Raw genomic sequence first — 12,421 nt, 5'->3', positions numbered from 1 at the left:
GTAATACTGATGTAGAGGACTTATGAGCGAAGTTCAAGCAGACTTTAACTCGTGATCTGGAGAATTATGTGCCTAGTAAATGGATTAAGGACGGGAAAGATCCGCCATGGTTTATTAACGAGATTCAGAAAATACTGAAAAAGCAGAGACTGTTGCACTCTCGGTTCGAGAGAGAACATGCAAATGACGACAATCAACGGTTAGTAGAGATATGTGCGTCTGTGAAAAGATCTATGCTTGAAGCGTTCAACAACTATCACCGTCATACCTTATAGCAACAGATCTGGCAGAGAACCTCGCAAAATTCTGGTCGTATGTAAAATCGCTAAGCGGGTCTATCGCTTCTATTCAGTCACTTGTTGACCAGTCTGGTGTGACAGTTGAAGATAGCACAACGAAAGCCGTAGTCTTAAATTTCACATTCAACAAATCGTTCGTCCAGGGCACAAACAAATAGTCGTTCGACTACCGAACAGATTTCCGTATGGACGACACAGTAATAAGCATCCCTAACGTAAAGAAATAATTGGAGGAGGAAAAAAAAGTCACAAGGCCCGGGTGGAATCCCAATTCTGTTTTTCAAAGAGTATTCTGCGGCATTGGCCCTTTACTTAGTTTGCATTTCTCGTGAATTTCTTTTCTTTCGCTTACGCCATAGCCCCGCAACGATCGCAGAGTCGGAGTGGTTACAACGGATTTGGCAGTGTTAGTGTTAGGGATGGCCAGATGCCTTTCCTGCTGAAACCCCGAACCCTCCAGGATGGAATCAGTGTACCCCAACTGTCTGCGTCTGGTGTACATCGTGAGATAGTGCGAATGTGTTTCAGATGTCTGGGGTGCGTGTAACAAAGGTGGGACGTGGAGATTAGCCCGGTATTCACCTAGTGGGATGTGGAAAACCGCCTAAAAACCACATCCAGGCTGGCCGGCACACCAGCCAGCGTCGTTAATCCGCCGGGCGGATTCGATCCGGGGCCGGCGCACTACCTAAGTCGAGGAAGCAGTGCGTTAGCGCGCTCGCCTACCCTGGCGTGTGTATCGTGGTTTTCTCGCCCATTGCAAAGTCCCAGGCGACTGAAAAAAGTGCAGGAGAAGCCTGTGTGTAAGAAAGGTAAAAGAACGGACCCGCAACTACAGATCAATATTCCTAACTTTGGTATGCTACGCAATCCTTGAACATATTCTCAATTCGAATATAATAAATTTTCTTGAGACAGAAGCTTATGTCCACGAATCAGTATGGTTTTAGAAAGCATCGCTCCTGCAAAACTCAGCTTCCCCTTTTCTCACATGATACACTGCGAACTATGGATCAAGGGCAACAGACAGGTACTTTATTTCTAGATTTCCTCAAAGCATTTGATATGATGCCTCTTTACGGGTTGTTAACGAAGCTAGAAACATATGGAGTAAGTTCACAGATATCTGAGTGGCTCTGGTACTTCTAATATAATAGAACCCAATATGTTGTCCTCGATGCCCACTGTTCATCAGAGATGAGGGTATCGTCAGGAATGCCTCAGGGAAGTGTGATAGGACCACTGTTTTTCCCTACATACATAAATGATGTGGTGGACGGTGTGGGCAACAATCTGCGGTTGTTTCCTTATGATGCTGTGGTGTACGATAAAATGTCGAAGGAGTGAATGTAGGAAGACACAAGGTGACTTAGAAAAAATTTCTGGATGGTGTGGTGAATGGCAGCTAACTCTGAAGGTGGGTAACTGTAAATTAATGCGGATGAGTAGGAAAAAAAACCTGTATTGTTCAGATACAGGATTAGTAGTGTACTGCTTAACACAGTCACATCGTTTAAAAATGCACAGCAATATGAAATGGAACGAGCGTGTGAGGACTGCGGTAGGGAAAGCGAATGGTCAACTTCGGTTTACTGGGAAAATTTTAGGAAAGTGTGGTTCATCTGTAAAGGAGACGACATATAGAACGTTGGTGCTACCTATTCCTGAATACTGCGCTACTGTTTGGAATCCGTACCAGATCGGATTGAACGAGGACATCGACGCAATTCAGAGGAAAGCTACCTGTCTTGTTACCAGTAGATCTGAATGAAACGTAAGTGTTACGGAGATGCTTTGGGAACTCAAATGAGGAACCCTTGACGGAAGGTAACGTCCTTTACGAAGAACACTTTTGGGAAAATTTATAGAACCGGCATTTGAAACTGACTGCTGAATGAGTCTACTGCCGCTGACATACATTGCACGTAAGAAGCACAAAGATAAGATACGAGAAATTAGGGCTCATAGGGATGCACATAGTCGTTTTTCCCTCGCTCTATTTGTGAATGGAACACGGAAGGAAATGACTAGTAGTGGTACATGGTACCCTCCGCCACGTACCATACGGTGGCTTACAGAGTATCCATGCAGATGTAGACGTAAATCCTGATAACCAGAATAAATTTCTTTTATTTCCGCTACTGATCACAAAAGTTTTGGTTCTTAGACTACCGGTTTTGGTCAGCTAGTACCATCAACACATTGGAAATTAAATACCATAGCAGACAGTTTACATCCTGAAAACAAACAAAAAACAGTGATGGCACTGATGCAACCACTTTAAATCACATTGTGGAACTGTTTCCGAGACCAGTAACAATTATGCATTGGCATGACTAAAAGTCGTCACATCACTATTCCACTAGTGGCAAAGATGAATAATGACTGGTACTGAGATTATCAACCCATAATGAGAGTGATGAGGAACATTTAAGCTCTCACAGAAAGTCCAAATTGAAAGCCGGTACCACCATACCTTGTTTGAACCCCCTCAATTCTCTTCGTAATTTTGATGATGCTCTTTCCTACCCTGAAGGTAATAAGTGTTGCTGCATTTATAAATACATGTATAACGTGAGACTGCATAATCGTGTGGTATGAGATGAACACACACACACACACACACACAAAGATCAAGCAATCAATCTATCTCTTTATTCATCTGTTAACTATACGCATTGGATGAGTGTAGTCAATTACAATATAGTTTCTTATCTTTAATTTGTTTCAAAAACTTGGATAATAAATACAAATGTTTTATGTCAGTATATACAAATAATATTACTTTTCCATATTCAGATATTCTTCAATGTTATAAAAGCTATGTGTTAGTAAAAATTGTTTAAGATCTACCTTGAATTTATGAAATTCTTTAATTTTCTTTATTGTAGAAGGCAATTCACTAAAAAGTATTTCGGGCTGGTGGTTTACACTTTTCCTGTGAAAATCATCCCTGTTCCTTGTTTCATGGTTATGAACCTGATTATTTAATGTTGAAAATTCCTGGTAAGTTTTCAGAAATCATACACATTCATAGATGTATAAGCTAGGAATAGTCATTATTTTGAAATCTTTAAATATTTCCCTGCATGGCACTCTGCAGGGAACCACTTTCATTATTCTAATAGCCCCTTTTTGAAGTTTGAAAGCTTGTTTTGCCATACCTGTATTTCCCCAGAAGATCACACCATATCTAAGGAAACTGTTCATGTAAGCATAATAGGCACACAGCTGTGATTCAAGTTGCAACATTCCCAAAGCATTCTTAGCACATAACATTTACTTAATTTTTTACTCAAAACTTATAGATGCTTTTCCCATCTCATGTGCTCATCCACCCATGTACCGAGGAATTTTGTGTATGGAGCTTGTGCAATAACATAGTTTGCTAACTCAGCTTGTACTCTTCTTCTAGCTTTACTTTTAATATTACTGAAATTCATCAATACCATTTTACCCTTTTTTATGATCAAAGCAGTATAGCTAAACCATTTTCCTGTCTCATTTGTTGTCCTAGAGACACTCTGTTGTAGATTATCCTCAGTGTATCCTTTTATAAAAATGCTAGTGTCATCAGCGAACATCACCGTTTCTGCAACTGTCAGATGTTTGGCAAATTGTTTATGTACATAAAGAACAACAGAGGGCCTAACACAGAACCCTGGCGGACGCAATAGCTTTTTTATTAATCTCAAAGATACTCTTTGCCTTCATGACATATTTGTACTGTCTGTTGTCTATCAGAGATATAAGACTTGAACCATTTGAAGGCAAGTTCCCGGGCCCCATAAAATTCTAGTTTCATAAGCAATAAGTCATGGCTGATTAAATCAAATGCTTTAGATAAATCTAAGAATATCCAACTGCTTAATTCGTTCTTGTCCAAGGCATTTAGAAACATGTTCATGAATTGGAAGACTGCCGTTTTTGTGGATCTCTTCTTTCTAAACCTATTTCAAGCACTAGTCAGTATTTTATTTTTATTCAGGAAGTCGGCTAGCCTTTCATACATTACTCTTTCAATTACTTTAGAGAAACTTGACAATAATGAAACTGGCCTATAATTATTTATGTCAGCTATGCTAATCTTTTTGTGAATTAGCTTTATTATGGAGAGTTTTAGTTTTGATGGGAACACCCCTGTCCTGAAAGATGTATTAATAATGTCAGATAGGTGAGTATCTATACTGGTAGAACTATGTTTGATTACCTTGTCTGGAATTCCGTCAATACCACAAGACTTTTATTTTATAGTTTATTAATAGTATTTGTAACTTCACATTCTGTTGCTGGGTACAGAAACTTTGTCTTTTCACAAGTTGGTACTTTTTGTTGTTTGAATTGCACAGACTTTTAATTAGGTTTGGTACTATGTTCACATAATATTCATTGTATATATTGGCTACCTGTTGAGCGTCTTCTATAACTTTGCCCTCACTTTTAATTTTGACATTATGGGTCTTGGTTTTACATCTTTCTATGCTATTGACGAGCCAAAAACCTGCTTAATAGCATACTGTCACACCTTTAGAAAGCAATACATCAGCAATTATGCAGGAAATATATTTGGTAAGTCCTTGGTAGGTTTCCAGAGGTATGCAGCACCATGTGTCAATGCACTTGTTATGCAGTTCCCATAAATTATGAGTTGTTTATTTGTGAGCCTGAAGCTGGCGCCCAATAGCATCCCATAAGTGCTCCGTTGGGTTTAGAACAGGATAATTTTGTGGCCCAGACGTCAACATGATTTCTATGGTGGGCTCCCAAAATGACTACAGCATGATTCTGGCCTTGTTATTGTCACCTATCTGGAAAATGCTATCACCTCAGCGAAGATATCAAGTATGAAGAGATGCAGGCAGTGCACAATGATGTTCAGATAGTTATACCTCTCGTGGTGCCCTGAATTACTGCTGTAAGTCCCACAGCAGCCCTGGTGAATGTCTCCCATAGCACAGCACTAACCCTACTCGTCTGTGTCTCTGAAACACTGAATGTTTCAAGCATCTGTTTTCTGGATGACAGTGCTCCTAGATACGCTCATTGAACTTGTGTAACATGAAATGTTATTTATCCAACTAGGACACATGTTTCAATTGATCCATAGTCTAATCATGATAATCGCATGCATACCACAATCATAATTGATGAAGTTATTGGGCCAACATAGAAATATGTAAGGTTTGTCTGTGCAGAGCACAGCGTTCGACAATTTTCACTGAACAGTGGACTCTGAAACACTTGTTTTTGCACCAGCATTGTACGCAGTCATTAGACCTGTTGCAGATCACCATACATCCTGCTTTACAGAGCAAGGAAGAATCTGACCTTCACCTTCAGAGACAAGTTGTGAACACAAAGACGATCTCATCTACTTCTGGCTTCACTATCGCTCAACCATTTCCATAGATTCTCATGGTAGTAGCATGCAAACAGATAGCCAGCTCCACCATTTCCAAGATGCTCATTTCTAGACACTGGGCCACAAATAGTCGCTTGTGTCAGTGGATTTCGCAATTTGTGGCCCATGTCATCATTGGAAAATTTCTCAATTCATCTCTGGTCTACTTACTGTTTCCCCCCAGTTCCCTGAACCCGCCTCTGAGGATGTTTTTGAGTTCACACCACAAATAATTCATATAAAATACTTTGGGGCTCAGAGAACTTTAGCTTGGCTTTATGAGCTACCCAAGAAATTATTCGGCATAACATTATGGACTGAAAGTAAGCAAATTACGCTAGCTTTTTTTATTTTTGTAATGCCTGTGACTGGAAATATACTTATGTCGCATATTTTTTGTACATGTTTCAGCGATTCTGTGGTGTGCTCTTCTAAGATCAATCTGTTATGAAATTGTAATCCCATGAGTGTCAACTCCTTCTTTCTGCTTGTTGTCAAAGGTTAGACATGTACTGGGAGGAAACATCTTACAATTTCTGAACTGCCTGTAGTGTGTTGTTATTAAGTATAGTACAAAATAATTGACTAGGAAATGTTTTTGATGTCCATGGAAATTTCATTAATCAATATTTCTAAAACTTTAATTGAATTGTGATTAATTACAAAGTTGGTATCATCCGCAAACAAAACAAACTTAACATCTAGTGATGTTACTGATGAAAAGTCAGTAACACACACATAGGAAAAGTAAGGGGTCTAAGTTGGAACCCTATGGGGCGCCACAAGTAATTAATTCCCAGTTGGGTGATAACTGATAGCTTCAAACAGGGCTCTCTCCTATTGATACTCTTTGTTTCCTATTCAAGAGACACAATTTGAAACATTCTGTGACACTTGCTGCTACACCACAATATCCTAGTGATATTGCATAGAAGAACATCTTTGACAGCTTACGGAATCTGCTAGTAGTCTAAAATTTATTGTTTCATGAATTAAGTATATTTGATAAACAATTTGTTACACAAATAACTAAATGTCTTACTAAACTCAGAGGGACGCTCTTGAAATAAAAAATATAACTAACACAAGTTAAAAGATCAGTAGAGGAGGATCATGGGACAAGTCACTCACACTTATTCTTGTCTTGGCAATCTAGTTGCAGCACCAGAATGTTTCTTTCATTCCCAACCTAAAAGCCTGCCAATTTGATGTGTTAGTTAATACTATTACTTTCCCTTTTTAGGAGATTCTGTCAACAAATTCATCAATGAAAACTGGAGAGATGTGATGCAAGAAATCCGTGCTCCCATTGAGGAGACAATCATACAAGTTGTGAAGAGAATCCTAACCAGCTTTGCCAATGTTGTACCCTATGATGAAATCCTGCTCCCAAAATAATGAAATATGAAGAAAACAGCCCCTGTATATCACTGTGTATCACAGTCAATAAAAGTATTGTCCTGTCTAAGCAATATATATGTTTGTTTTTCATTATTTCAGGAATTCTTTCCGCCAGCACATTAAGTAACCATTCATCACAATCTAAAACAATTAACTCCTTCTGTTCTGAAATCTGGGCTTGATATCACTAACTGGCTTTATTTATATAATGAAAGAAGTAAAAACAACAAGACACTGTACAGTAGAGGAATGTATTGTTAATAGAACATAAACAAGAGTGAAAATGTTGCTAAGCCTTCAGATACTCTCCTTTTTCAGAGCTAACTAGCACACAACACTTTTTTCTTTCAGAGATAGCTACTACAGAAGCAACTTTCCCTATTTATAATCTCTGAAGAAGGACGTTGTCTGGAAGCTTATCAATGTTTTCCCTCTTATCTCATGCCAACAGCTACTCAGTGTGACAACTGCATGATGAGTTGTTACCTCTACTCCTTTCACTATTTATATTCTGTCAAGGACTTTCCATTACCAGGTTTATTTAAAAAGACAGGCAAGTTATGGAGAAAAGAGAATGATCACATCCAATCATTTTCTGTGGTCATTAAAATATTTCCTTGTGGGACCACAGAAACATATGGTAGTTGTACCATCAAAATATTAACATAGAAAGAAACTGATCGTGAAACTGAATATTTTAAAATTAGTCATGATGTAAATACCATAACTGCCCTGCCAATGTTATTTCCAATATAATGGGTAAGATCAGAGAGAATCTGTGTTTGTAGCAGTAGTGAATAGTGGCTGGATATTATAATCAGAAAATCATAAGTGGTTTCCCAAAGTAGCAGACTAATTTGTAGTCTTGTGTAAGCTTGGAACAAAAACGGTAAATTCATTTAATCAATAAAATACGTCACCTATCTTTCATAACTGATATTTAATGACATACATTTTCAATTTGTTCTCTCTTCGTGGAACATGTCTGATTATTCATGTCTGTATACATGACTTAGAGTTTTGTTGCACAAGAGACATCCAGAAGCTAAAGGACATTTGCAAATACAGTGCACAAATTTGTCTTGTGACACCTGCTCCATGGTGTGTAGTGTTGAGTGAGATGCAGACAGCTGCAGCATGAAGTTGTAAGTTGGACCTCATGACATGATAACTGCAGAGATATCTGTGACTATGGCTTGCAAATCCCCCTGACAATGAGGTGCCAGGTTTATTCGTTTTCTATAGGACAAAAAGTTGTACTATCTGACGTTCACCACAGTCTTGTTACCATTTAAATCAAAGCTGTAATGAATGCAGCCAGTGTCCATAAGTGGTGCATAATATTTAAGAATGGAAGAAAAGATGTTCATGACAAAGAGAGATCAGGGGCACCATCCAGGATCACAGATGAGCTGAAACAAAATTTGAATCACTATCAGCAACATCCACGAACAATGTCAGATAAAGTTTCGTTCAATTTTGCATGTAAGTATCACTCAGCACGTAGCATGCCACGAAATCTGTGCATGGATCATGCCCTGCATGCTCACAGGTGACCAGAAAACTATGAGAATGGGTGCTGCATTCGCATTACTATGGTATGGCAACATATTCATGACCAGCTTGTTACAGGAGATGAAACATAGGTTTCTCACAACACGTCAACAATGAAATGACAGTCTACCGAATGAGGTCATCCTGAGTTGTCACAAAACCATGCAAGTTCAAACTAACTGCATCAACTCGAAAACTAGCTTCAGTACCCTGGGAAAGTGAAGTGGTCCCACTCATTGATATCATGCCCCACAAGGCAGCAATCAATAGAATACAAAAAACACAAATACAACTAGCAGATTGTCTATAGCTTAAAAGAACAAAACACACTGTAATGAAAAGTATTAGTAACATACATGTGAAAGTTATGTGCGTTAACTATGACGAGACATACCTGTTTCAAAAACAAGTCATAATATAATGGAGCCATAGTGGCATCATCAAAAGATAAACACAAAATCAGCGCAGCATCATCAGACATAAATGAAATATCCTATATACTAAGAGTCACTTCGTTAACAGCGCTACTGTTCAAGACAAACTGCCATACAGTAGCCACAAAATGTTTGTGTCACAAGTTTGCCAGATGACACTAGCTGTAGGTATAGACATATTCTGTAGTTATATACTTGAGTGATATGGAACAAAAAGAAGAATGCAATTGGTAAAGTCTACAGTAGGCTTACCAGTTATGTAAGACATTACAGTAATAAAATGCAATACATAAAACATAACCAAAGTTAGACTGTTAAAAAGGAAATAGTTAAGTGACAATTATTCTTATACACTCTTGTGGCTAAGTTTAGTACAAATGTAATGACATACACAAGCAAAAGGTTACAGAGTTCAAAGAATAATACACAAATGACAAAAAAAAAAAAAAAATACTGAAAGAAGCCAAATGAATGAAAAGAGACCATAGTAAGTTATCAGGCTTTCTATTGGCATGAGTGCCAGAATGCCACATAGGTTAGAAGTGATCAGGGTAACTTAACTGTCAGAGTGCCCCTTGCACTCTGCAACATACTGTTCCTAGAAAAGAATGATACAACACCATACCAGTCAATTAACAACATTATCTAGTTAAAGAAACTTATTGTATACTCAGAGAAAGGACAAGAAAAGGTGATACCAAATATGCTCAACGTGAGAAAATGAAGTAAACGTGTAAAGTTCTCTATACTAGACAAAGACAAGATATACAAAAGAGGCATGCCAAGTGAAATGAACACATCTCAAGGGTTGGATCCCCTCACTTCCTAATCAGAAGATTTCCCTGCCTGGGCTACTCTCAGGGTACAATCAACGTTTATGGAAAAACCTCCCTCACCCCCCCCCCCCCCTCCCTGTTGTCTAGCGCTGCCACTGCTGGTGTTCGCCGCTGCTGCTGCCACCACTGGTGCTCACTGCTGCCGCCATTGCTGCCCGGTGGTCATCGCTATCCATTCGTCCATTCATCACCATCCATCACTGTCCTTCTGTCATGTCCATCGCTGTCCATCTGTCACCACCTTCGCCATGAGCCCTCTCACGTCCACTGTCATCTACATCCACTTCCACTACTACTTTCCGAAGTGCCGCCCCTGGCCTTCCCCTTTACACCTCTCCTCCCCTCCCCGCACTCACCCATTTCCCCATCTCCTCCCCTGCTGTCTATCCCCATCTTCATCTACATCTACATCTACATGACTACTCTGCAATTCACATTTAAGTGCTTGGCAGAGGGTTCATCGAACCACAATCATACTATCTCTCTACTATTCCACTCCCGAACAGCGCGCGGGAAAAACGAACACCTAAACCTTTCTGTTCGAGCTCTGATTTCTCTTATTTTATTTTGATGATCATTCCTACCTATGTAGGTTGGGCTCAACAAAATATTTTCGCATTCGGAAGAGAAAGTTGGTGACTGAAATTTCGTAAAAAGGTCTCGCAGCGACGAAAAACGTCTTTGCTGTAATGACTTCCATCCCAGCTCGCGTATCATATCTGCCACACTCTCTCCCCTATTACGTGATAATACAAAACGAGCTGCCCTTTTTGCACCCTTTCGATGTCCTCCATCAATCCCACCTGGTAAGGATCCCACACCACGCAGCATTATTCTAACAGAGGACAAACGAACGTAGTGTAAGCTGTCTCTTTAGTGGACCTGTTGCATCTTCTAAGTGTACTGGCAATGAAACGCAACCTTTGGCTCGCCTTCCCCACAATATTATCTATATGGTCCTTCCAACTGAAGTTGTTCGTAATTTTAACACCCAGGTACTTAGTTGAATTGACAGCCTTGAGAACTGTACTATTTATCGAGTAATCGAATTCCCACGGATATCTTTTGGAACTCATGTGGATTACGTCACACTTTTCGTTATTTAGAGTCAACTGCCACCTGCCACACCATACAGCAATCTTTTCTAAATCGCTTTGCAACTGATAATGGTCTTCGGATGACCTTACTAGACGGTAAATTACAGCATCATCTGCAAACAATCTAAGAGAATTGCTGAGATTGTCACCCAGGTCATTTATATAGAGCAGGAACAGCAGAGGTCCCAGGACACTTCCCTGGGGAACACCTGATATCACTTCAGTTTTACTTGATGATTTGCCGTCTATTACTACGAACTTGAACCTTCCTGACAGGAAATCACGAATCCAGTCGCACAACTGAGACGATACCCCACAGGTCCGCAGCTTCATTAGAAGTCACTTGTGAAGAACGGTGTCAAAAGCTATCCGGAAATCTAGAAATACGGAATCAACTTGAGATCCCCTGTCGATAGCGGCCATTACTTTGTGCAGATAAAGAGCTAGCTGCGTTGCACAAGAGTGATGTTTTCTGAAGCCATGCTGATTACGTGTCAATAGATCGTTCCCTTCAAGGTGATTCATAATGTTTGAATACAGTATATGCTCCAAAACCCTACTGCAAACCGACATCAATGATATAGGTCTGTAGTTAGATGGATTACTCCTACTACCCTTCTTAAACACTGGTGCGACCTGCGCAATTTTCCAATCTGTAGGTACAGATCTATCGGTGAGCGAGCGGTTGTATATGAGTGATAAGTAGGGAGCTATTGTATCAGCATAATCTGAAAGGAACCTAATCGGTATAAAATCTGGACCTGAAGACTTGCCCGTATCAAGCGATTTGAGTTGCTTCGCAACCCCTAAGGTATCTACTTCTAAGAAACTCATGCTAGCAGATGTTCGTGTTTCAAATTCTGGAATATTCCATTCGTCTTCCCTGGTGACGGAATTTCGGAAAACTGCGTTCAATAACTCAGCTTTAGCGGCACAGTCGTCGATAACAGTACCATCGGCACTGTGGAGCGAAGGTACTGACTGCGTCTTGCCGCTTGTGTACTTTACATACGACCAGAATTTCTTCGGATTTTCTACCAAATTTCGAGACAATGTTTCGTTGTGGAACCTATTAAAGACATCTCGCATCGAAGTACGTGCCAAATTTCGCGCGTCTGTAAATTTTAGCCCATCTTCGGGATTTCGCGTTCTTCTGAACTTCGCATGCTTTTTCCGTTGCTTCTGCAACAGCGTTCGGACCTTTCTTGTGTACCACGGGGGATCCGTTCCATCTCTTACCAGTTTATGAGGTATGAATCTCTCAATTGCTGTTGCTACTATATCTTTGAATTTGAGCCACATGTCGTCTACATTTGCATAGTCAGTTCGGAAGGAATGGAGATTGTCTTTTAGGAAGGCTTCTAGTGATAATTTATCCGCTTTTTTAAATAAAATTATT

At 39.7% G+C, this 12,421-nt stretch overlaps 1 protein-coding gene across 1 annotated transcript in view; it reads left to right on the top strand.

Moving 5' to 3' along the window:
* LOC126328307 (protein takeout-like) overlaps window positions 1-7,176 on the top strand; it is a 66,585-nt gene extending 59,409 nt beyond the window's left edge. The window contains exon 6 of the mRNA XM_049996015.1: window positions 6,944-7,176. Within this exon, the coding sequence (XP_049851972.1) occupies window positions 6,944-7,098 (155 nt within the window). The 3' untranslated portion in view covers window positions 7,099-7,176. The remainder of the gene's footprint in view (window positions 1-6,943) is intronic.
* The last annotated feature ends 5,245 nt before the right edge of the window (window positions 7,177-12,421 follow it).

This window comes from Schistocerca gregaria, chromosome 2 (genome assembly GCF_023897955.1).
Source record: "Schistocerca gregaria isolate iqSchGreg1 chromosome 2, iqSchGreg1.2, whole genome shotgun sequence".
Taxonomy (NCBI): Eukaryota; Metazoa; Arthropoda; class Insecta; order Orthoptera; family Acrididae; genus Schistocerca; species Schistocerca gregaria.
Note: the sequence above shows the minus strand (reverse complement) of the source record. Positions and strands in the feature narration are given on the sequence as shown.